General features: G+C 34.6%; 1 protein-coding gene across 1 annotated transcript; it reads left to right on the top strand.

Annotated features, from left to right (window-relative positions):
* The first annotated feature begins 1,237 nt into the window (after window positions 1-1,237).
* On the top strand, window positions 1,238-25,945 carry VWC2L (von Willebrand factor C domain containing 2 like). Its single transcript, XM_077956656.1, has 2 exons — window positions 1,238-1,707; window positions 25,046-25,945. The coding sequence occupies exons 1-2, from the start codon at window positions 1,318-1,320 to the stop codon at window positions 25,193-25,195; spliced, it is 540 nt and encodes a 179-aa protein (XP_077812782.1). The 5' UTR covers window positions 1,238-1,317; the 3' UTR covers window positions 25,196-25,945.
* Window positions 25,946-26,878: the final 933 nt, after the last annotated feature.

Genomic DNA, 26,878 nt, shown 5'->3' on the forward strand with positions numbered 1-26,878 from the left:
TGAAAATGTCCTATATACAATTTTAGTGATATTGGCATTAAGCCAATAGCATTTAAATAAACAAATGAGCTATTTGACAATACTTTTTCTTATTTATTACTCCCTAAACTCACAGTTTCCCCAAAGCCTCTGTGTGAGTTAGTTATTCTAAATATTTAAATAAGAGCCCACTCCCAACACTTCACATCAAGCACCAATACTAAGTGGAGTTTACAAGAGTCAGTGTCACAAAATTAGTAAGGCATATTTTCTATGAATGGTTAACACTTAATTACTGTTTTAAGCAACTTCCATAAACAATTTTACACTGGCATCTTTGTGCAGATTGCATACATGCAATTATTTCTGACATTTCAAGAGTTATCTTTTCAAGATCTCATAAACTGTATTTATATTATATTGAAATATTTAATTTAAACAAATTACATATATACTAGATTCAAGTTACTGTGAAATAAATTTATAGATAGATCTTTCCTGCCCACTAGGAGCTTACTTCCTGTGTAAAATAATGTGGACAATAATACAAATAAATTTGTTTTTAACAAATTATTTTAAGCACATGGAATTCTCTTGTATTATTTATTATTTCAAATTTTCTTAACCACCATGGGATAGTTTTGTTGTTATCAACTATATTTCAAAAATCCAGATTCATGTTCACTGAAACAGGTAACTGATGTGGATACCACTGTTGTTCTTTAATTATAGGCATAAATAAGTAGGAAATCCTTTATAGCAGCTCCATCCTAAATATAATTTATATTCAACTGTTGGTTTATTCTCTTTCCTTTAGAATTAGATTTTTTCGCACTAATCTCTTGAGTTGACACAGATAATTATAACATATGTTCCATCACTGACTAGTCCAGTTTAAAGAATAATAGAAAATGTGAGTTCAAATATTCTTGAGCTATTTATAAGTGATTCCTTGTAATCACCTTTTGGGGCTCAGTAAAACCATTTCTTTGCAATTTAGACAAAGCCAGACCTTTGAAATTCAGAAGGAATATTCAAGCTGAAGGTTCGTATATAAAATAATCCAAAAGGACAAATTTTAATGCAAAGTATCAACTCTCCAAACCTCACAACATGGCATAGATAGTTGCATCAACTTAGTCTATTTGAGGCCTTAGTATCTTTAAATTGATCCCAAACAGTTTAAGAGCATGGGCTTAAATGAATCTATCTTCATTTTATATATGTCAAATTATTCTTTTTAAATATTTATTTTCAGCCTACCCCTCTTGTATTCCCATGGAAGGAGCTGAGTGTATTTAATATTAGGAGTACATCCAGAAGTCTTTGAAGAGGGGGATGGCTCTTCATATTCATGAAGCTTGCATACTTCTGTTGGTCATCCCTGGATTGGTCACCTCTGCTGCTATCAGTCATGAAGACTATCCTGCTGATGAAGGTGACCAGATCTCCAGTAATGACAATCTGATCTTTGATGACTATCGAGGGAAAGGGTGTGTCGATGACAGCGGCTTTGTATACAAGTTGGGAGAACGATTTTTCCCCGGGCATTCCAACTGTCCATGTGTCTGTGCTCTAGATGGACCTGTTTGCGACCAACCAGAATGCCCTAAAATTCACCCAAAGTGTACTAAAGTGGAACACAATGGATGCTGTCCTGAGTGCAAAGAAGTAAAAAACTTCTGTGAATATCACGGGAAAAATTACAAAATCTTGGAGGAATTTAAGGTATGCGTTACCCTCCATACTTATTGAATATCAACTTTTCATACCACGTACTTAGTATATTGCTACATTAAATTCAGAGTTGGAAAAATGTACTTTTAAATTTCCCTTTAAATTACAGCAATTTGATTCTAATTACCATAAGTAGCACCATGGTCAACAAATGGCCAATTGATTTGCTGATCATATTAAGTTTCACAATAACCTTTGTTTGTTTCCCAGAAGTATCTGGGGCATACCTAACACCTTTTATTTTTGCCCTTAAACATTTCTTCTCTGCTATTACAAAAATGTTTTCTGAGGGGAACAATTTTGTGTATAGTGTGTCTCCTAAATTAATTTTTAAATTGTGTCAGTTGTGTGTGTGTGTTGCTTATTAGCCTATATTTGAAGTCATTTAACAATATAGTCTAGAATTATTTGTTTATTGTGTGGAAAAGCTGCAGAGATACACTTCTTAGCTGTGGTCCTCATATCAAGAAAATGCGTTGGGCCTACTTATTGTCAAGCAAGATTCCCGTTCTGTTCTCTGCTCGCTGGATTTTTTGCTTACAGGATTCCACAGAGAACTGAATTTTTATCACAATCCAAGTAAAGAGTAGTAAAAAAGACTGTAATTTTTTTCAGCCTACATGGTATTTTTTAGTTTTTCTTTTATGCTTGTGTCATATTTTCAAAGTAGCTTAGAGTTCATTTTTATCCCTTATTGGACTTTCTTTTCTCCAATGGGTAGTTTTAATTGGGGTATCCTACAAGCGTGATCTGAACTCTGAAGGTATGAATACATGAAAAATGTCCACCTTAAGTGTAATGGCAGTTTGTGCCTGGAGTGTCTGTCATACTGGTGACTTTATACAAAATGTTCCCATTTCATCTAACCAAGTTCTGTGACAAGTGCTCAGAACCTTAGAGGTAAAAGTAGATATAGCTAGTTTTCAGTGTGGGTGTTTATGTATGAGAGAAGACATTTCCATTACTAACACTGACCCAACTTCTCTCACCACAAGAGTCAAATGGTGCCAGAAATCAGTATGTAGAAAAAGGTCTCAACTGATCATCATTAGCGTAATCTGTGTATTCATAGTTAATTGTATTTGATTCATTATTAACCAGGAATGAACCAGGTTATGTGTTCAAGCCAGTTCTGATTTACCCAAGAATACCCAGTCATAGAAAAGAGTTCCTTAGGACAAAAGGGAAATTTTAATTATGACATTCGACTTTCTTAGATGTGTTATTCTTAACTTTTGTCTATCGTGTATTATTTTATTGCACAAAATTAAGTAAAAACATGAGAGTCTAGTAAAAGTATCATTGTTGACACCAAATAATAGTTGAGAGTATAGTACATTTATTAATGGTTGTATATCTCTAAAATATTGTATATACTTTGACATTACCTATTTTTAATTTCATCTTAATGGAAGTAAGTAGAAGTACTCAACACATTTGATTCTAGACATGGTTCTATAGTCATATCACCCTTTTCTAACATGCGTTTATATCTAGAGTAGAATACAAAAAGGTATTGTAGGAACAGCATTTCATAACTAGCACAAATAAAAATATAAGTTTCTGAGATTTATATAATTTGGTAATCCATATTTAATGAAGAAAAAAGATTGTCTAATTAACTATTAAAATGCTATAGTTTTCCCTCTATTTATTAGATTTCACTACAAAGGTATAGCTATGTTACCATGTCAAACAATATAGAGATATTTAAAGAAAAAGTTAATAATTTCTGTACCCCTTCTAGTTATAACCCTACTATAATCTAATTAATCCCTACTACTTCTTTCCTAATGTATGATCCATTAATATGCACAGCTTTTTCACCTTGCTTTTTGTGTCATAAAATTTTTGATGTGATTTTTTAAATAATAGATATCACTTTTTTTAACAAGAAATTTGAGTCATAAAGAGCTTTAGAGACTATATAGGGCAAATGTACAAGAATGAGAAACTGAGACCAGTTTTGGATAAATTACGTATCCAAAACTGTCAAGTTATTTACCTTAATTCTAAATGCTGCTATTCTAACAATACTATATGATCTCTCAAAGCACTTTGTCACTAAGGTCAGATAGACCTGGATTCGAATCCCGAATTCATCACTTGGATATAAATTTTTGAATGGAGTTCTTAAACTTTTTGATCCACAGTGGTATTGACTATAAAATAGCCATTGTAATAATCACTTCCCTTGAAAGGAGAGGTTGGAAAATCTTAATAACATATAATTTCTCTAAAGTCACTAACCTTGTGATGACGGGTACAAAATAGGTATTAAATAAATGGTTGTCCCCTCCTTCTTAACTCTAATATCCAGGGATTTACTCTAAATTCTAAATTCCTCTATGGCTTTGCCTACATTTTATAATGAAAGTTTAACTTTAAAAGACTTTCAAATGAAGAATTCTAATACCTTTTTAAAATGCTCTACTTATCCATATGAACCATATAACTCTAAGTAAATATTAGCCATAATCTGTCACCTTGATTCTCTTCCAACTCAGCTAGCAAGGAACAAGTCATTAATTATTAAAGATGCATAAAACTTTCATATAATAATGTTGATATGTTAATTAGAGAGGTTGTGTTATGAGATTTTACATTTAATATATTCATCCAACAAGCATTTATCAGACTGTTCGGTAGATAAGATACTATAGACATACTTACATTTTAAAGTAGGATATCTAGAAACCAAAATCTCTGCTCACAAGAAAGACATGATCGATGTGGAGAGAGAAGGGGAAAAAGCAGGTAAAAAGTTAAGTATATGATTATAAAATCCCAATGTAACTCCCAAGAGATTGTGATGTCAGAAGCTTATCAACATAGTATGAGGCTAGGTTAAGCAAGAGACTTGTCTTCAGGATGCTCACCCTATACACCTTGTAGAGTTGCCTGTTCTTCCAGAAGTACTTGAAATTGATCTGGGGAGACAGAAACTCCAAGGAGGAACTGCTGGAGCAAATTCAGAGACTGGGATGAATACAATGTGCAAAGAGGAGGGAGATGGGTATAATTGGAAGCTAGCTATGACTAAAATGCTATCCTAGTAAGAGGTAACTTCAGATATGTGTCAGTGGACAGTGGATGGAAGGGCCTTGAATGCTGGGCCAAAATATTTAGATTCATCTGAAGAATAACAGGATATAAAGTGCAGATTGTTCTGCACATAGATGACCTAGTTATACATAAATAAAAACGAATGTCCTATATCCAAGCACAGAATTGAATAGAAGTAAAGGGAAATCAATAGTGGAGGAAGGAAGTCTGTTGCAGAAAAAAAGAGAATGAGGTGCATAAGGACAAAGACATTCAGGACAGTTTTCAGGGTAAAATCTAATTTCCCTACTGTAGCCTAGATTCTACTCATCAACCTCTCCAAATCCCTCAAACTCTTGGTGACTTTTCTTCCCTGTATGTTTGCACTGCTGTTCCACAGTGTGGAACACTTTTTCAATGTTGCTCCCTGTTTAAATCCTACTGGACCACTTCGAGGCTCCATTTAAATCTCACCTCAACTGGAAACCCCTCTCTGTCTGTCCTACCTCTTATCTGCCACACTGTATCACTCCTTCCATATGTTCCCACGGCCTGCTGTACACACCATCATTACAAGAACAGTAGCTGTTGTCTGATACTGTGAAGAGCTTTATGTATATTATAACACATTTTACAATAACACTGTGAGAATTATACTTTTATTAGCACTGTTTTACAGATAAGAAAACTGAAGCAGCAGAGTGTAAGTAACTTGTCCAAGACCATACAGCTGGAAAGAGGAAAAAGTAGGACTCCAAGCCAGGCAGCTTGGCTGCAGAATCTAAGCTCCTCACCACTTCTACTGTTCTATCCCACAGCAATAATGTAATATATCACACTGCAATAATATTAAATCATATGAAATATAATGTGAAATAATATCATGTGAAACCACTTGTCTCTTCCATTAGTCATTGAACCCTTTGAGGCTAGGGACACTGTTTTCTTTTTTCTTTTCCCTTCTATTCCCAACACCATATGAGCTACGTAACAGTCATTCAATACATTTTTTGATGAGTAGCATACCAGGTCAAATTGTAATCGAACTTACAGGATAAAGAACTTAGAATTTCTTTAGAATGATTTAGTTTCTGTTTATGTGTTGATCTCTTCATTTTAATTAAAGCAGCACTGAAAGTTGAGATGAAAAATACTCTTTGGGCAGTTAAAATGGCACACATTGTTCTCTTATGATAAGAGTGCCTATTTTCATTCTGCCTTTACTTTCTTCCTCGCTTGACCCCTTCCTCACCAAGGGTTGTCTTGGATTCTGTCTCCATCCCAGCATCACAATGACTACCCAGTGTTTTAGCTGTATTGTCTCACCCGGTGCAGTTGCAAATCATAGGTCACATTTCAATATTTTCTGATCACCAAATTCAAATGTAAATTGATCCACATGTGTCACCTGATAGGAAAACTAATGTCATTTATAAAGGTTGTGGGGTTTTTATTTCATTTACGGATGGAAGCTTTGAAAATGAATTTCTCTCTACTCTTTTTGAAAACTCTAAATTCTCCGGTGTTCTGGTAATATTGTATTAAGATAAAGGTCACTGTATAGTAGATTCTCTCATCTTTCTTTTATGTGCACCCGGGCGATATGACACTGGAACCTACTTTTTGAGAAATAAAGCATATCAATAATAAATTATAATAGCAGTTTTTACCAGAAAAAGTTCATTGGAAATGTAGGCTTAACTATCTTATGCTGAGTTTCTCAAAGGAAGAATTTATTTTGCTCAGTATTTTTATAACTCTGATTCTGCTAGAATTAGCCTTTTTGACTATTTCCTTATACTTTAGAACTTGTACTGATTTAGTTATAGGTCATACAGTGAAGGTTATACTACATGCAGCTGAAAGAAATCTCTCAGCTTTTGCATAGCTTGTTTTATTTTAAAGTGATTTTCTGCAGTCAATTCCCAGTGTCCCTAATTTAGGATTTGGATTTACCCAAGACCAGCTCTTCCCTGCTGACACTGACCTTTGTGTTTTTCCCACTATGGGCTAAAGACAGTGAACCAGGTCTCTGAATTGTATATTTGAAAGGTGCAGTGTGAATATTTTTTGAAGTCGAACATCTTATGGGTTTGTTATTGCTTTTATAAAAATGAGCATGTTTTCATGACACCAAGTCTTTGCCCTGAATTTTATACTTAATATTTAAATCTCAAGAGACTAAAAGGCGACCAGCCTGGCCAACATGGTGAAACCCTGCCTCTACTAAAAATACAAAAATTAGCCGGGCATGTTGGCAGGCACCTGTAGTCTCAGCTACTCGGGAGGCTGAGGCAGGAGAATTGCTTGAACCCGGGAGGCAGAGGCTGCAGTGAGCAGAGATTACGCCACTGCACTCCAGCCTCGGCAAGAGAAGGAGACTCCGTTTCAAAAAGAAAAAAAAGAAAAAAGAAAATTAAACAGTGGGATTAGTTTTCCAAATCATTACACTCATAAAAAATGTTGATGCCAATATGGATTTAGAATTGATTTGCCCTTTAATGGGTATATTCACACAGAGATAAAATTTTCAACTTTCTCATCAATAGGTGCTACATCATTAATGTCCAATATTGTGAAATTAAATCTGTGAAAACGTTTGAGTGGGAAGAATTTTGGAATTCAGGTTTGGAAGAGTCATTTGATGTCTAGTTGTTTTTTTAATATGGAGAAGAAAATGGAAGGCAACATGTTCTAGGAGCTGAGGACCAGATTTATGAAAGAACAGGGAAAACCAGAGCCTGTAGAGATATCTCAGTTGAGGGGACTAACAGGTAGGTAACACTTCGCACAGCACAATTCACTTCCCTCTACCCACTTACCCACCTACCATTTCTGTCTATGAAAAGCACAGGAACTAAGTCAGATGTTTACACAAGGCAATGGAGTAGAAAAAGCATATTTTTGAAGTATGAAGCCTGTATTCATTTTAATAACAGAGAAATCAGTGGATTATGAGAATATAGGTGCAGTTTTTAAAGAATTTTATACAAAAGAGTTTTCACTTCTCAACAAATGGGTAGTAGAGTCACCAGTGGCATTTTTAAGATATTATCCCAAGAAAGAACTAGAAAGCATCATGATTTTATGCGGCAAAGATAATTGGGGATCTTTGTAAAGAGGTTGAGAAGATTAATTCCATAATTATTGGCTCTGCAAAATGCAGTTTCTGTTTTGCAGAGCATGTTGTGGCTTTTAACATTAAAATGGCTTTGAGTGAGTTAAAAGGAATGCCTTCCCCTTTCAAGTTGCTACAAAATAACAGTGATTGAGACCTTACTGTTGCTTATCTGAGGCTCAGCCTCAGCATGCAGAATGAGTGGGTTCAAAGTGGATAGTCTCAAAGGGGGATTCCCATCTTTGTAAGTAACTGGGGAACCTTTAGTTAATTTTTATACTCTGAGTGATTTCATTTCAGAGATTAGAAGTCAATTTCATTTTAAAAATTTATAATGTTCATTGAACACTTTGTGCACTTACAAAAGTACACAAAGTTTTTTGCACTCACAGAAGTACATGACAGGAAAAAAATCAAATTTTAAAAATAATTTTTTTAAAAATTCCATTGATAATTGAGTGTTATCCTTTTCATATTAAGTACTTTCTAAAATAGAGTAGAATTATAAGAATAAATGGCTTCCAAATTAATTCCCAAAGGAGTGCATTAGCTCATTTACAGTCAGAATTACAGTCTCTTACTTTACATTTTAAGAGAATTGATGGTCAGCTAGCCCTTTCACTAGTTATACATAGGAGCAGTTTTTCATACTCACTTACCAATATTTATTGCTGTCCTTCATATTGGAAGATGCCGCTGTTAATGGTGATAACTGTGTGACAAGCATGACTACCGAGATTTGTGACTGGGCTTCTGCGCCCTGTGCACGTTGGGAGATCAGCGTTGATTTGCAGCCACATCTAAGATTTGCAGAGCTTGTCACTATTAGTGACTTCCCCAGACTTGAGGTCAGTCATCAGTAGTTTACAGATATGATTGCCCATTCCTTACTGACTCACCAATATTGAGAGAAGATGAAGCTGGAAAAAAGAATGACCTGGTAGTCTCTCTTCCAAATTTTAACTCCAACTGTACAAGGTTTTGGATATGTTAAAAAAAAATGCCTATTTTTAATTGTTTTTCCTCACAAAAGACAGAATTGGTTAATAGGGTGATATGAACAAGCATAATTTTTTTTCTATTTCCTACATCTTATTTCATAACACAGGCGTATATATCTTTGGCAAATTTTGCAGATTAATTTATAATCTATATAATCTAGATTTTAATTGCTCCATACACGCATTAATTTGGGTGTGTGTGTGTGTGTGTGTGTGTGTGTGTGTTAAACTGGAGGGAGCAAGAGTGTTCTTCCTTTAAGAAAATCTTATTTTAAGATTATTGAAATCTTTTGTTCCTACTTCTTAATCACCATGAACATATCTTCACTTTGTTTTGTTATGCTGCATCTTGATTTATACATCAGGCAGTGTGTTTTATGAAGGACAGCACAAGAAAAACCTATCGGTGTATTTTTTAGTTGTCTTTTAGGGAAGCGTTTGAAATAAATAACTAAGAGGAGAATTGAAGTGATCAATGTCTTTGCTTTCTCAAACAATAGGCATTATTAATGGGGAACTGGCTTATTTTAGAGTCTATACTTTGGGTTTTATCATCACTACTGATTAGCATCAGTAATTTCAGTCTAACACACTTTCATTGTTGATTTCCTTGCCTCTAGCCTGCTGTAGAGCATATCACAATAAAGCCATCTTTGCAAAGATTTAATGACATCATGGAAAGAGTGAATAAAGTACTAAAGTGACAAGAAAGATCATTTAGTTCCTGAAAAAGTTTTCAGATGACATTATTCTATGGCTGTATAAAGTTGTCTGCAGTGTATAAACATGCACTGAACACAACTCTTAATTTTCCCGTTATGTCACATAACCATGAACAAAACTTGATATACTTTTATTCTATCTATAGAATTGATACAATAATGAGACCATATATGTCTTATGAAGAATAAGTAGTATTGAAGATTTGAAGATTATAGTATTACATATCAATTTATAACAATTACCACTGCCAAAAGGCTTTTTTTTAATTAAACATTATTGGGTTGGGATTTTGAAGTAATTTTTGTTTTAGTATTTGCCTTTCACTACCATTGTTACATCTTGGTTTGGGATTTTATTTCTAGTACCTGCGTTTATATAAATTTTTCTGTTTGTAAAAAGGCAGGCATTATAGTTTCTTTTTTATAGTCTAGGTCCTTTCTACTTTTGAGCGCTGACCATAGAATATTAGATGTGAAATAGCACTTTGAAATTATTTTATCTAACTCCGTTATTTTAGAGGTGATAAAAGAAAGACTAACAGAAACTTAGTGATAACACTGTAATGGCACAGCTCATTATTTGCAAAGGCAATATTAATATATCACTTTTCTGTGATCTTTTTTCTACATTTTACTACCTTCAGGTTTAACAGAAAAATGCCAGTGCATTGAATCTTGTTTTCCAATAAATATGTTGGATGCAATGATTTATCTCAGCCAATTGTCTATAGAAATGTGATATGAAGACCTATCACCATGACAACACAGAGTTACAAGTAGACAAGAACAATAAAATATTGGCACATCAGAAATCAGTCTTTGATACAGACTGAGTACAATTTGTGAAACTAGCCTAAGTTTCCAAAGGCTGTAATAAAAATGGGGCCCATTGTCTAAAACAGAGAAATTATGTAATTAAACCAAATAATATAAGCCAAAATAAAATTAAAATATATTACATTAAACATTATCTATTTATTTTCACTGAGACTACTTTATACTTGGACGTAACAAAGGAGCAAAATTAGCTGTACTTACTCATGTATTTTGATGGTTTTAGAAAATGAAGACCCATTTTTTTTTTCACTTAGCAAACTCTCACCTCTCACTAGATGGCAGGAATGGAGTGTGCAAAATAGATGGCATATGCAGAAATCTCTAATTCTGTGGCATTAGAACAACAACAACAAAAATCTCTAAACTGACTGATGATCAATATCATCTAAGGAAGGAATGTTGCAAAAATTCAGATTCCTTCACCTTTCCATCTCAAATTCCAATTTAAATCATTTAAATCTATGTCATTCTAAAGGTTCTGAGATTATTATAATTCTCAGCAGGATTTGGGAATCACTGCTTTAATTCAGCCTTTTCTAGACTGTTTTCTAAGGAATGCTAGAATCTTGTGTGATTCTTCATAAGGATTTCAATTATTTTTCATGGTCAAATAAATTTGAGAAATGATACATCCTTTAACCTCTCTTGGAAATGAGCAGTACACGTTAGTATACTGAGACTACTCGAGCATATTGGAAAGTAGGACCTAGGACATACTACTTTACCTCCTTATGTCTCCATGTACACATCTATAAAAGAGAGATCATAGTAGACAGTACTTGGCATACACCACGTGATTTATAAAAACTACCTGACATTTTTACTATTACTATTAATACTAAACTATATTTAATCCAGAATTTCACAAATTTATGTGACAGTAGAACACTTTTTTTTCTCAGAACATTTATTAACATCTTAAGGTTCACAAAAGTTCAATGAAACACAGTTTAAGAAACATTTTGCTAATGATTCAAGATAGGCTAATTCCTTTATTTGATTTTTATGGGCAGTTAATGATGAAAATCTATTTTTTTCTCAGCTTATCTTTTAGTATTTTTTTTTTAGTTCCCAAAATTGTATTTAATGTGATTATTTATGGAAATTTATTAATTTGTGTTACAAAAAACAAGTTAGTTGAAAATGGCTTTTTAAAAAATAGTGGTAATATCAATTACAAATAATGGATTATCTAAGACAAGGGTCAACACACTATGCTCCATGAGCCAGATCCAGTTCACAATCTACTTTATTAATAAAGCTTTATTAAAACACAACCATGCTAATTCACCACATATTGTCTATGGTTGTTTTTAGAATGTTCCAGGCACTGTATGACCCACAAAATCTAAAATATTTACTATTTGACCTTCTATAGAAAAGGTTTGCTGATCCTTGCCTAATCTATAATCAGATATTCTTCCCTTTCTACTTCTCTCAAACTGTGCTGTCACCAAATCCTTCTAACTTGCACTCTTGAAGGTTACAGTCATTTGGGTACTGGTGGTTATCAGTTCTCTTTCGGCAGTGCGTGGTCTCAGGGATCTCTTTTCACACAAGTAAATTTCAAAAAGTCTGTAGATGTGCCTATTTTAAATGTATACATACTTAACAGCAGGCATGTTAAGTCCTATTTCTCTGCATTCCTGACTCAGAAAAGTATAGCTTTGCTTTTTGCACTGATGTGTTATAACTTAATAATTTTCCATTTTCTGAAAATTCTCAAATAAAACAGATAAAGATTAACTTTTTATCTTTTTTATATCCCATGTGTTCTCTTTTGATAAGTCAAAAAGTTGTCTTTAATATAATAGATATACTCAGGATTATATTAAGTGAAAACATGTATACATTATTTCTGCTTACTTAGGTACTCAGTCCATTATTACATTTTTAAAATCAGCTTACATAGACAATCCATAGTTTGATCCCATTAAATAAATATCCCTTTCATATAGAGAAGCGGTAGATCTTGTGGGCTGTACCAAAATACGGAAGACAGAAATCTGACCCTCAAGGTGCTCCTAGTCTATCTAAAGGAAAAATGCAGGTGCCACTGATGACAAGTGGTTTGTGATGACTGCTCTAGGAACTCAGATGAAGAAAGAATTCAGACTGGGCACGGTGGCTCACCCCTGTAAAACCAGCACTTTGGGAGGCTGAGGCAAGCAGATCACCTGAGGTCAGGAGTTCAAGACCAGCCTGGCCAACATGGTGAAACCCCGTCTCTACTGAAAACACAAAGATTAGCCCAGCATGATAGTGGGTGCCTATAGTCCCAGCTACTTGGCAGGCTGAGGTAGGAGAATCACTTGAACCCCTGAGGCGGAAGTTTCAGTGAGCCGAGTTCCAGCCATTGCACTCCAGCCTGGTTGACAGAGCAAGACTTTCTCTCAGAAAAAAAAAAAAAAAAGTAATTCAGTCTTAAGAACTAAAGGAAGATAGCTAAGAGTGGGGGTTTCAATGCATTAAAAGTAGTTTAGACAAAATTGGAAAGTTTGCAAACATAAAGGCAAAGCTTAGAGAAACGGTGTCAACCTGAGTGACAAGAGCATAGAGTATAGAGAGTTAGAGAGAAATAAGAGTGAGGCGGGAGCATGGGACCAGTTCACAGCATGAATGCTAGGCTAAGGAGCTTGGGTCAAAGTCTGAACTGAGTACAGTCACCAAAGGGCTTAGATCAAAGAAGCAACAAAACTAGATTTGTGCCTGAAACAAATACCAATAATAGTTGGCAATTTCATTAAGTATGTTGCACATGCATTTCCTTATTAAATTATTGAATCCTAAAATATTTTCACTCCCATTTCACAAATGAGAAAACTGAGATTCAGAGAAATTTGTGCTTTTGTCTTTGTCTTATAAATGGAGATATCAAACTTGACAGATCAAGAAAGGTCTTCTAACTCTAACTCTGGTGTTTTCTCTCATATCTTATCAGCTTTGATTAATTCACTATGAACATTATGCAAGTAATGTGGTAGAGATACTGTAGTTTTCATTTTGGGTGTATATATTTCCTGTAATGTTGAAGGTGTTCAATTATAAGTCTATTTCATGTTTAGTCCCCTCTTTTTCACAGAAATGTGGCACATTGCTAACATAAGGAAAATTCTTTTCCTGCTCCAGATTTATAGGGCTTGATTGGTTTCATTTTAAAAAGCTCCCACTGTCAAAAGAAGTATGCTTCCAAGGCACATTCCTATCCATTTAAAAAACAAACTGCATTCTGAATGCAGTGAGGATTGGCCAGGATTATTTTTGCCAATTTAGAGATTAAAAACACAATTCTAAATCAGTGAAATACAAATTTTTAAAAAAGAAAATACAAAACTTGTTAATGATTCTTGCAGTCTTAGAAATGCAGACTTCTGCCATTGTAAAAACTCATGATGATTACCAAATGAACTCATGTTTTATAGTGAGAGAAGAGCCACAGCTCTCTAATACTTCACTTACTTTCACTGCATGTTAGCTTTATTGCTCTCTCCTAAATATGACAGAGAAAAAAATAAAATTGTTCAGTGTAACTTTAATTTTCCCCCAACATTAAAAATAAAATCCTGCTAAAATTGCAAACCTTTGACTGCTGAGATGTAGAAAGCTTCATTAGAGACAAAAAGGAGAATCAGAGAATTTTTCTTTTGTTAATGAGACTCTAGGACATTCACATTGAAACTAAAAGATACTTAAATCAAGACTCCAAAAACTGTGAGCTAAAGTTACCCTGTTAAAAATCTGTTTTTGGCAAGATTCTGATTAAAGATTGAAGTTTCATCTCTGTAAATAAGAATCTAATTAACTATCTAAAAATACTGTCCAATGCCATTCTCAATCGAACCTCAATTTGAGTGCAAACATTGCTGTGTTTTAGAGATGTAACACAGATTGCTTTCAAAACTCTGAAAGATGTACAATTGTCCCTAGGTATCCGCAGAGGATTGGCTCCAAATCCTCTCCAATACCAAAATCTGCAAATACTCTGTAAAACTGTAAGATACAAATTTCTTACATAAAATGGATTAGTATTTGCATATAGCCTATGCACATGCTCCCACACACTTTATTTCTAGATTACTTATAATTTCAAATACAACATAAATGCTATGTGATAGTTTGTTATACTGTATTGTTTAGTAATAATGGTAAGAAAAATAGTCTGTAAATGTTTAGTACAGACAACCATCCATTTCCTCTCCAATACAGTATTTTTGATTCACAGTGGGTTGAATCCATGCATATGAAACCCATGGATATGAAGGGCTGACTGTATCTTTTACAAATTCAACATTTCAAATAATTCATAATGAATATCATTATGCCATAATAAAAATAAGTTATAACTAATAAGCTCCCTTGAGGAATACACAGCCATTGCAAATGGACAGAGTGGGGAAGGAAACTCTGTTGAAGTTGAAAGCTATGATGGCAATCATAGTCATGTAATCAATGCCGCATCATTTACATGCGCTTTCACGTATTATATCATTTAGTCTCAAAACAATGCAATGAGAAAACTAGAATACTCTTAATATTAAATTAACTCCATCTTGCAAATGAAAAACCCAGGCTCAAGAGGTTTAAGTAACCTGTCCAAGGTAGAACAGCAAGTAGCATTTCATGCCAGGATTTCAGCTACAAATGTGCTTATTTCACGTTATCATATAGCAAGTTCCACTGGGTGATAGCACTAACAATTTTTATACATAGTTACAAAATCATCCCTGCTTCTGCCATACCTTGTCCCAAAGTTATACACTAAAGCAGAGAGGTTTATCAAGAAAGTACTCAGTCAAGATTTTTTAAATTAAAATGTGCTTTCATGTTACTGCCTATAAGCCATCTCAATATATTTTTGTGGAGTGAGGTAAGCTATGAACTAAGCATCAAATAATGAACTATCAAATTCAGTAGGAAATTACTGTTTGGACTTTAAAAATTAGAAATATATTTCAATACCAGCAGTTATAAAGCACTTATTATTATATTTTAATTACTCTTTCTTCATAACCTGTCAAAGTATGACATCAGCAAATAGTAAATGAAGAAAAAATTCCAATTTTTAGAAAATCTTTGCACAGAGACAGTGGCAAAAAAAAAAGGGGGGGGAGTTCCTGAGAAATAATCTGATGCGCACTTCCAATACAAATAGGTTGGGTTGTTCCAGGGCGATAACTCCCATCCCTTAGACCCTAAAAGGCCTTGAATTCACTGTCATCCACACACTTTTAACAGGCTGTTATGGCTCTTTCTCTTTTCTGTTATCACTTCCTTTCAGTGTTTTCTGAAGAATAGGCCAGGTCGTATTCATCTCCTATGATTCTTTCAGGCTGTAGAATTCTCAAAGTGATGTACTCTTCCCCAACCATATGTGACCTTGTTTTATTGCTGTTGTAGGTGACTGATTCTTTGTCTGATATCAAAAATCTCTCCTTTCCAGTATCAAGAGAAAAGTTTTGAAGTTATACAGTTACTCACTTTTTTCCTGCTGCATAAATGGGTGATAAATGTAGCACCTTCAGCAGGAAAATACATGGGTTCTGATGACAGTACTCAGTTGCATTGTCAAGAATGCTTTTTGTACCAAAGCCAACTGTCAATCCAGCTTGTCAGTGAAGGACTAAGGACTGCTGCTTTTCCAGAGTATTTCAGAAGTATATGTGTGATCATCAAAACCTTGATTTTATATTAAATCCTCAAGTTTTTGCCTATATGTTTGGGCCCTCCTTTGATGATCATAAAGGCAGCTAAATTATCTTTTTCCTCTCTTAAATATACCTTGGTATTTCCTTGATAAGTATACTGTACCTACTTTAAAAAAAAATTCTTTGATTGCAAATAAAGAGATATTGTTGCTTACCTTCTCCTTACCTACATTTTTTAAAATTTACATTTATATGTTTTCTTCATATTTCGGAAGAAGCTGCATTTTATTGTCATGAGACTCCTTGAAACTGTTGAGGAAAAATATTGGTTCTTCACACCATCAGTTTGTTGGTATAGGCAGAATAAAACTATGGGTTACCTGCCTTTAAATATATACTAAAGTATCTTTTTAAAACTTTATTTTGGAAAAAAATTATTTTATTATTTAGTATTATTTTTCTTTTGAAACAGAGTCTCACTGTGTTGTCCAGGCTGGAGTGCAATGGTGCAGTCTTGGCTCACTGCAACCTCTGCCTCCTGGGTTCAAGCAATTCTACTGCCTCAGCCTCCTGAGTAGCTGGGACTACAGTCACCTGCCACCATGCCTAGCTAATTTTTGTATTTTTAGTACAGGTGAGGTTTCACCATGTTGGCCAGGCTGGTCTCGAACTCCTGACCTCGGGTGATCTACCCACCTCAGCCTCCCAAAGTGCTGGAATTACAAGCGTGAGCCACCATGCTTGGCCAGAAAGAAAATAGTTTTAGGGGAAAAAAAAAATAGAACATTGATAAAATGTTGTGTAGCAACAATGACAAAATTTCAAGAATGAGTAAACTTTTTTTTACTTGATAATTAATAATTACAATTGGGTACTTCATCAATGTTTTCCAATCTTCTTATATTTTACTTTAGCTCAGAGTGCATGCGAATAAAAATAGAAAGATTAAATCCAGTGGTTAGGTTTTCTACTGTAACAGTACCATCAGTTATTCTTACAGAAAAGGTATTTGTCTTTCAAAAACATCAAAATTTGTTTTTAAAAATATTTCAACTCTTCTTTTAGATTTCATTTATTGGAGTAGGAGAGATACATAGTTCATCTCGGTATACCTTATATATACTACTTTGTATACAATGTATATTTAATGAATATATTGAATATTTTTTTAATTAGATATATTTCTGAATTGTAGTTTGTTACCTACCTAGTTTATTATATCTACATGGGCAAAGCTACATGCACTCTGCAGTCATTTCACTAAAATGCTTATGTTTTCAACACAAAAGAAATATTTTTTAATAGACACACTGAAAATAATATATTCCACAATGTATTATCAAAATACGAACTCCACCAGAAAAAGCCAGAACAGCTACTACTTAACTCATAATGCAGATAATAATACCACGATATACATTTGCTGAGTAACTGAGATGGTTATTTTTAAAAACTCTGTGCATCTTTTTTTATTATTATTTGCTTCCTCGGTATTAAAATTCTTAAAGAAGTTTCAGCTTGATGTCCATAATTTGATGAGTTACAACCTCAGTGTTCCAAATATGCTCCAATCAATAGAGCGGATCGCTGAAGAGGTCATCACAATCTCATTAGACCAGGAACGCTGAGGAGCATTTTAATCAGTGATGCTATGGGTCATCTTTTAGATGATTGTGAATTTTGGTTAAAACCCATTGGATCAGTTGATTATTAGGTGACATCTGTTGCATGCAAATTACTGGCTACAAGAGTGGCAGGGGATGCTAAATACTTTTGCAGTTTGTAATTTAATGTATATTTTAATGAAGTGAACAGTGACATTCCTGAGAGGCATCAGCAACTTTGAAACAGAGTCTTCTAAATTTTCATACGGTTTGAAAGTAATGAGATTTGTTCCTTAAAGTGATAAAAATTTATGGCATAAATTATCTCTAAAAGAAGAGTGCTTCTAAAAGCTGTGTTTTTTCCTTTGTGGAAAAGATTAGATTTTAAATAGTTGCTTAATGGGGGTTTTTTGAAAAGTAAACAAAGATGTATTTTCTTTGATCATTTTCGCTTATTATGAAAGAAATGAAGTACCCCTTGGTCTCTGAAGCCTCTTCTCACTTGATCAGAAGGAAACCCATTTATAGGGTTAGTAAGTATAAACTTGGCTCTTAGAATATATCCCATCTATTTGTGTATCCATCCCTTCAGCTTTCAACAGTATTCACAAGGAGCTTTCTAAGAATCGAGTGTTGTTTCTCAGAATATTCAAAATGTGTGCTGTTGAGCTTTGTACTCTATCCCATCCTTTTGGAAAATTGACATGTTTAAAATCAGGACTTTTTCTCAAAAACGATTTTCTAATATGCTAAATTGTTGTGCTTAATAAGAAACCATTAAAATTGATACACATTATAAAATGAGACTATCTTTTTCTCAGATCCTTTAGCAATTCCTCTGCATATATTCTTGTCCAAATTTAGTTAGCACAGTATTTTCTAATGCAATAAAAGTTGGTAATCATCTACTGCTAGATAGCCTAGTCAATGGAGTGCTTGAAGATTGACTTACCTGTGATCTGCATGATGAATATTATGAATTTAAAATTACCTTTAGATGGTGAGTTTATGTGCATTGCCATAATGTTGGAACCCAAATAGTTATTTCATGACTCACAGTCAAAAACCGTTTTCCCCAAAGTGCCCTTTATAATATTTAAATAAGACACAAACATCTCATTGACTCAAAGTCATTTACACGCATAATGAACACAGATGAAGCCGCCCAGAGATATGGTTTAGCAAATAAGAAAACATAGATTATACATACATGATTATGCATTTTAGTTAACAAATATTTGTTGGGTATCTATCGTGCTAAGATGTCTTCTAGGTGCTGAGAATACAACAATGAACAGTATATAAGAAGATTAGAATCTATGAGGACAGGAGCAATTTACCAAAAAATGTAAACAAATCAATAAGATAAATTTCACAGACTGATGAGAGCTCTGAATGGTTGACATGTTGGACAGAGAAGATGAAGGGGCTGGATGACCTGAGTCATCAGGGAAGACCTCCCTGGAGAGGTGGCATTTGAGTTGACACCTACATGATGAGACTTCAGGAAAAGAAAATGGGTTCATTGCTTTTCATTCTTTGATTTTTCCTTAGTGATTTATAGTGACCAATCTCACCATTCACAATTACTCTTTATCTGAGGTTTCTAATAACAATTTTGATTTTAGTCACCTAAACCAATATTTATGAAATAGTCTCCTTTTGCCCTATTATCTTTACTGTATGTAGCAGGAAATCCCTTTATAATCTCGGGCCAGCTGGGACAGCATTTGGAATTGCCATACAAGGTATGTATTTAGGACCAGTCACAGTGGCTCATACCTATAATCCTAGCACTTTGGGAGGCCGAGGTGGGTGGATAATTTGAGGTCAGGAATTCGATACCAGCCTGGCCAATATGGTGAGACCCTGTCTTTCCTAAACACAAAAATTAGCCAGGCCTGGTGTTGTGCACCTGTAATCCCAGCTACTTGGGAGACTGAGGCAGGAGAATCACTTAAACCCAGGAGGCAGAAGTTGAAGTGAGCCAAGACTGTGCCACTGCACTCCAGTATGGGCAACAGAGTAAGACTCCATCTCAAGAAAATAAATGTGTATATTTGTATTCAGAGATAGCAGAAATTGCTTAAATGGAGTTCCACATTAGTTATTTAAAAACACTAAGCTGGAGAAATAACAAATTTAAAACAGATATATTAACTGCTCAAGCCACCTGATATACATATTATATATAAATATACGTATAAACAAGTAAATTTGACCTCTAATCCTAATTTCAACTAAAATTTATGAAAAAGTAGTGAGTGACAGGCATGGATACTAATGATAAGACTTAAATGTTAGACCTAAAACCATAAAAACCCTAGAAGAAAATCTAGGCAATACCATTCAGGACATCGGCATGGGCAAGGACTTCATGTCTAAAACACCAAAAGCAATGACAACAAAAGCCAAAATTGACAAATGGGATCTAATTAAACTAAAGAGCTTCTGCACAGCAAAAGAAACTACCATCCGAGTGAACAGGCAACCTACAGAATGGGAAAAAATGTTTGCAATCTACTCATCTGACAAAGGGCTAATATCCAGAATCTACAAAGAGCTCAAACAAATTTACAAGAAAAAAACAACCCCATCAAAAAGTGGGCAAAGGATATGAACAGGCACTTTTCAAAAGAAGACATTTATGCAGCCCACAGACACATGAAAAAATGCTCATCATCACTAGCCATCAGAGAAATGCAAATCAAAACCACAATGAGATACTATCTCACACCAGTTAGAAAAGTGATCATTAAAAAGTCAGGAAACAACAGGTGCTGGAGAGGATGTGGAGAAATAGGAACATTTTTACACCGTTGGTGGAACTGTAGACTAGTTCAACCATTCTGGAAGACAGTGTGGTGATTCCTCAAGGATCTAGAACTAAAAATACCATATGACCCAGTCATCCCATTACTGGGTAAATACGCAAAGGATTATAAATCATGCTGCTATAAAGACATATGCACATGTATGTTTATTGTCACACTATTCACAATAGCAAAGACTTGGAACCAACGCAAATGTCCATCAGTGATAGACTGGATTAAGAAAATGTGGCACATATACACCATGGAATACAATGTAGCCATAAAAAAAGGATGAGTTAATGTCCTTTGTAGGGACATGAATGAAGCTGGAAACCATCATTCTTAGCAAACTATCACATGGACAAAAAAACAAACACCATACGTTCTCACTCATAGGTGGGAACTGAACAATGAGATCACTTGGACACAGGAAGAGGAACATCACACACCAGGGCCTGTTGTGAGGTGGGGGCAGGGGGAGGGATAGCATTAGGAGATATACCTAATGTAAATGACAAGTTAATGGGCACAGCACACCAATATGGCAATGTATACATATGTAACAAACCTGCACATTGTGCAAATGTACCCTAGAACTTAAAGTATAATTTAAAAAATTGATAGACTATATAGATGCAAGAAAGAATACATAATTTATAAAGATAAATAGAATTTTCTAATAAAAATATTTTCATTAAATAAGTCAAAAAAAGTACTTGTAGTTTAATCATAGTAACTATTTGTTTTTGCTTAATCCCTCCAAAATTTATTCATATATTCCTCTGAATTGGCATTATTATCATTATCTTGTATATGCCATTCTGTTACGATCTTTTGATGAATGACTTTCTGCATTATCAATTTTTTCACAGTCTAAAAAAGCTGGTACTAGCTGATGAATTATTGCATTTAAAATCCTAAGCTAACCTTATTACATATATTTTCTCATTTGTACAACATAGGTGAGTGATGATTATTATTATGCCATTGACTGAGGATTGCAAGTAGTAAGTAATTCGTCTGATATCACATAGGTAGCAAGTGATGGGTTGAGGATTTATAAGCAGATAGTTTAACCTAAGAACTTATGCCTTTAATCAATATGCTATGCCACTTCTCACAAATAAAAATGCATGCTAAAGTAAAAAAAAAAAAAAAAAAAAAAAAAAAAAACCAGTAGTGAGTGAGTGAATGTTACTTTATTTTCTAAAGAGTGCATAGAAATAAAGTGTTCTGTGAGGTTTCTTAGAAAAAGAGTTTTCTTGTATAAAATTTTAGGATGGTATAATTCAATCACCATACTTACCAATCTCTAGCTGGCAAAAGCCATGCACTAGTCATAATTTCACATGTTCTTCTTAAAAAATGCTAGTAGAAATAATTTTTCCAGGTACTTGTTTCGGCATTCTCTGTTTCTCTAAGGATAGCTTTATTCTTTAACCTTTGGTTTTACAGGGACATTTTCAAGTTTAATCTATAGTTTTCAACATGGAACAACCCAATACAAGGAAATCTGTAACCAGCTCAATGCTTAAGATGTAAAGATTTATCCAAAGAACCATGAGTTTTATACTGTAAGTGGGAAGTATTTTTAAACTTAATGTCAAAGTAGCACCCTGCACACTCCTAGTAACTTATTCCTGTTCAAGCAATATCTTTTTACAAATGCAGGGGCAGGCAGGGGCAATGGAGAAAGTCAAGTTGAGCAAGAGGACAACAATAGTTCCGGAATTGTAAGATTATGAAAGGGAAGAGGCTTGGCACGTCTGGAGAGGATGGAAAGGGGTTCTAGCGTGAGGTCGATGGGTTACATTTGATTGAGTGTTTACAGTGGGATCAGAGGGGCACATGGAGGCTTGACACGAGAAAAAGTGCACTAAAATAGAGACAGATCATTTGTAAAAACAATTTAATGAAAACAGAAGAGGAAATCACATGCGTATAAGAGATTCTGAGTCAGAAAGGGATGGCGTACAGTACATAAATAAAGCCAAGTTCAGGGCAGGGTGAGAAGCCACCAATGATTAATGTGATGTTTTTACTTTTCTCATTTATGTTTTTCACTATTCAAACCCTCTTCAAAGAATCAGATATACTCTTATCACTAAGCCTTGTGGTCTTAGCTCTTCGTCAGAATATTTCTCAGTTTCCAATGCTTTATTGGTCTTTACTGAATTATTACCTGTTAACACTTCTCCAGATGCCTGCACATCTACTTACCGGGCTCCAAAGCTTGAAGATGCTGAGGTCCCCAAGAATGCAACCCTTGTGGCCACCTAACTTTGGCAACTACAGTTTTCTAACTCACATTTGTAGAAAGTTAAAAAGCTCTAAGTTTCCATAATGATCTCATTATGCACCAAACACCCAAGTTAATGGACTTCTCTTTCTTAGCGAGAGCATCAGTACACAGAATGGTGATTCTTGTTACCAAGTGGCAGTCCATTATAGCAGTTAGGCTACTGGATTCAAATCCTGCCTTTGCTTCTTACTACCATAGGCCCTGGGAAAGCTATTAAACCTTTCTCAGTCAATTTCCTCATCTGTGAGATGAAGATAAAAACAAGTCTTGCTTCATAGAATTATTACAAGAAATAAGTGAGTAAATATAGGAAAATTGCTTAGCACAATGTCAGTGTTTACATTAGAATGATGTTCCTCATCAGAGTTGGGAATCTAATCATTCAACAAATCTTTCTTAAAGACTATAGTTATTTTGAAGTAAACATTTTGAATTTGAAAATTAGGATTCTCTTCAGAATTTTTATTCCCTGAATCAGTTCACTAGAGTTGTACAAACCAGCCCTTCCTTCAACAAGAAGGAAACCAGAAAGAATAAACAATGCTAGCTGTGGGGAAAGGATTATACTAGTGGCTTCCTTTTTCCCCCATATTGGCAGTAAATACAATCCAAGTCTTTGCTGCATTTCAGAAGGCTATGTGAAAATACTTCTTTGTAATTAACCAAGGAAAGGGGAAAATTCTGACAAATTTGCTTGGGAATCTTAGATATCACAATGAGGTTTGCAAAATAAGGAGCAAAAGAGCAACAAGAGTTTCCATCTCTTATTTGCTAATTTTCTCCATTAAATAATGTACTGTAGATTCTAATCTTTTTCTTAATTTGCTGAGATTATTTAGCAGAAAAGCATCAGAAAAATCTCAACCTGAGAATGCAATAGATTTCTCTGAAATCTTTAAACACAACTCACCACATGGTAAAGACTTTAACTGCACACTTCAAAAATGTATTGATCATGTTAACAAATAGCAATACTTTACCACAGATCCTATGGCTAATTGTTTTGTTCATACTAAATTTGAAAGCAAAGTAATTTAAAGTTAGGCTTTCATTCTCCAAGCAAAAAGCAAAAACAAAATGAATTTTTAAAATAATTAGTTGAAGGGTTGCCATCTACACCTACAGACTGCCCGAGTTAAGCAACATTGATATTACACAGATTGTCAGATCCAGGGAAGAAATAAGAGCTGACAAGGGTTTTGGACAGTAGTCACTGAAACAAGGGAAGAGGGCTTTAATTAGCACAGTTTGCAGGTGAGGATCTGTGGCATCAGATTGGAGGCAGAACTTTCTAAGAACAAATGGCTTGATTTGAAAAGTGTGGACATTGTATGACTTCTGACACCTCCAAATTTTCATTCCAGAATTTTAAACTTCTGTTCCATGAGAAAAGTAGAGATAGAACTTACAAAGGATGAGAAAGTCAGAGGGTGGCCCCTGCTTTAGATTATTTGTGCCATAGGCAGTTTCTAGAAAGGAAACAGAAAATTCCAAACACTCTCGGTTGGTAAGTACTGCAAAAACAAATGTTCTTTTCTGATGCTTAATTTTTTTCCCTTAATTATCATTTTTAGTTCCATTTTTAGAGTCTTTGACTCTTACATAGTGGCTTTTTAAGCCAGTCGATTTGTTCATTCATAAAAGCAAGCAGGCAAGATGAAAGGTATTCACTGAATCTTTCAAGAGGCAGTACCTGGATGTTTGGTTCCTAAATGCAATCTTCTCTAATATTCACATAGAAAAATGCCATTTGAAGTCTAAGTTAGCTTGAAAAAGAGTTCACACAAAGGGTACAGATGTCCACTTACCATTTTCTTGTTTCTCAGTAATTCTCCTTTCTCAAGAAGAATAAAATGACAGATGGCAAAAATTATCTTACATGTTCCAGTAGAATGCCTATTTACCAGAGGAGGTCAGAGCAATCAGTACATCTGGAAAACAAACCAGGAGATGGCATATTAGTTATGCAAATATTTCTCTGGAAAGTAGGAACATAAGATATAGGAAAAGTCATAAACAGGTGCTTTACTTGTTCACAGCATCCCGAGTGCAGGTTGTAATCCACTGTGGCTTGGGTATCTAGGTTGCCTTTCACCGGGGGAGAATGATCATAGACATGGTAAATGGAATTAATACAGTAAAGCCAAAATAATAAGCACTGATGTTTTGTCTTCTGACAGCATATGAATGTGCAAGCATTAAGTTATAGGAGAAAAGGGGCTAATTTTAGATTTGTTCCTAGCCCTCTCCATGTGAATGGTGTCGCTGTGAGCCCAGCAATGAAGTTCACTGTGTTGTAGCAGACTGCGCAGTTCCTGAGTGTGTCAACCCAGTCTATGAACCAGAACAATGTTGTCCTGTCTGCAAAAATGGTAAGACCACACTGCATTAGCTTTCGAAGAGGGGTTAGCACAAAATACAAATATCTCACTACTGCACACCATTCAATGCAAGAGCCCTCTAAGATCTGCCTGTGGCTTTCCAATATGGGCATGGCGGATGTATAGTTTTATCCCACCTTAAAGTGAAAATAAAGCTGCAGTGGGTTTATCGTGCAGCTTTCCATCTGGGGAATTAAAGCTGTTGTAAGCTGACTTTGTTGTGATCCTTATTATTTCGTGTTGATTTAAAAGGAGGATATTGGAAAGAACACAGTACCATCCTTTTGTAGTGACTGCATTCCTCTCTTTTGTAGAGCCAATGGAGCAGTTCACCCCATTTTGTGGTACATGACCCAGGATATAGAGTAGGGTAAAAGCCAGGTATTTTGTTTTGAACATAGATAAGACCTTAGGTTTGAAGTTAAATATAAAATTCAAGAAATAGTAAATAAAATTATCAATGCACTTAAATTGAAGTAATAAAAAGTTTAGGGCTTTTATTCAAGGTTTTTATTATAGTGGAACTATTCTCTCACAGTAACTGCTACAGAGGGAAACTTCTTTTATTTACAACATTATAGTTTCCTTTTTGTCCCTCATGGAATGGAGAGGTTGAACCAACTATAATATCCCAATCACCCCAAATCAACATGATGCTGTAGAGAAGACAATGCAATGCTATAAACCCAAGACAGTGCATCAACAGAGCCAATAGCGCACTTTGCCTTGTGACCATGTACTACCAAAAAGGAAAAAATAATTCTTTACTAGGCCACACTCCACAAATGTTCCCTCTGTCAATAATATTGCTTGAAAAATGGTTCTAGCCCCTAATTAAGATAAGCTCACTCACTCTCATGCTAAATTCCTATCCCTTTTCTTGAGTTGGCAGTGGCCATCTTTCTCTGTTATTTTTTGCTCTGAATTTGGAGCTCACTTACTAATCTTTTCCTTTACAGAAGGATAATTAGTAAAAATAAGCATAAAGTTATCTTTTATCTTTTATAAAAGATAAAAAAATCTTTTTGAAAGATTTTTTAAGTAGCTCTGGTTGTTTCTGATAATTTTTTGTGTTTTGGTATCTTCCAAAGGACTTATTAAAAACCTTTGTGACATTTTCCAGACACAGGTTTTGCTATTTCTGATCATAGAAATCCAATAACTTGAATATTAAGTTGCTCATCTGGCTTCTCTTTTTCTTCTTATCTCCTTTCTCCAATCTACCTGTCATAGTGACCGTCTCTCTCACTTAGCAGGAAGAAATAACGCTCCTAAAGTTCTAACTCATCTAACATAAATATATGCAAAGATATCAAATTTAAGACTTCAGAATTTTAAAGGGACTGAAGAAACTGGAAAAGATACAAGAAAGAACAATAAGATGATTTAATGGTTGAAAAATAGGACCTATGGGGACAGACAGAAAGAGTTAGCATAATTTGTCCTAGAAAAGAGATGGCTCAGGTGAGACCAAACTGTCATAAATATATGAATGGTGAGTCTAAAGTAGAAGAGAAAGTGTTATTTTTCATTTTCTCCAAGGATAAAAGGAAGAAAAACTCAGCTACCTAATCAATCTTTAAAAATTGGATTGACAGGTCTTGGACTGAAGACCGCATTTTTTTTTTCTTTTTTCCCCTAGAAACAACTGTGTAAACAAGTCCTTGAGGCTCTTTCCTTCCCCAGGTGGCTCT

The sequence above is a fragment of the Macaca mulatta genome, chromosome 12, assembly GCF_049350105.2.
Source record: "Macaca mulatta isolate MMU2019108-1 chromosome 12, T2T-MMU8v2.0, whole genome shotgun sequence".
Lineage (NCBI taxonomy): Eukaryota > Metazoa > Chordata > Mammalia > Primates > Cercopithecidae > Macaca > Macaca mulatta.

Coding starts and splice junctions, on each gene's coding strand:
- VWC2L (XM_077956656.1), top strand. CDS start 1,318: ATGGCTCTTCATATTCATGAAGCTTGCATACTTCTGTTGGTCATCCCT. Junction 1,708..25,045: donor AAATCTTGGAGGAATTTAAG/GTATGCGTTACC, acceptor ATTTGTTCCTAG/CCCTCTCCATGTGAATGGTG.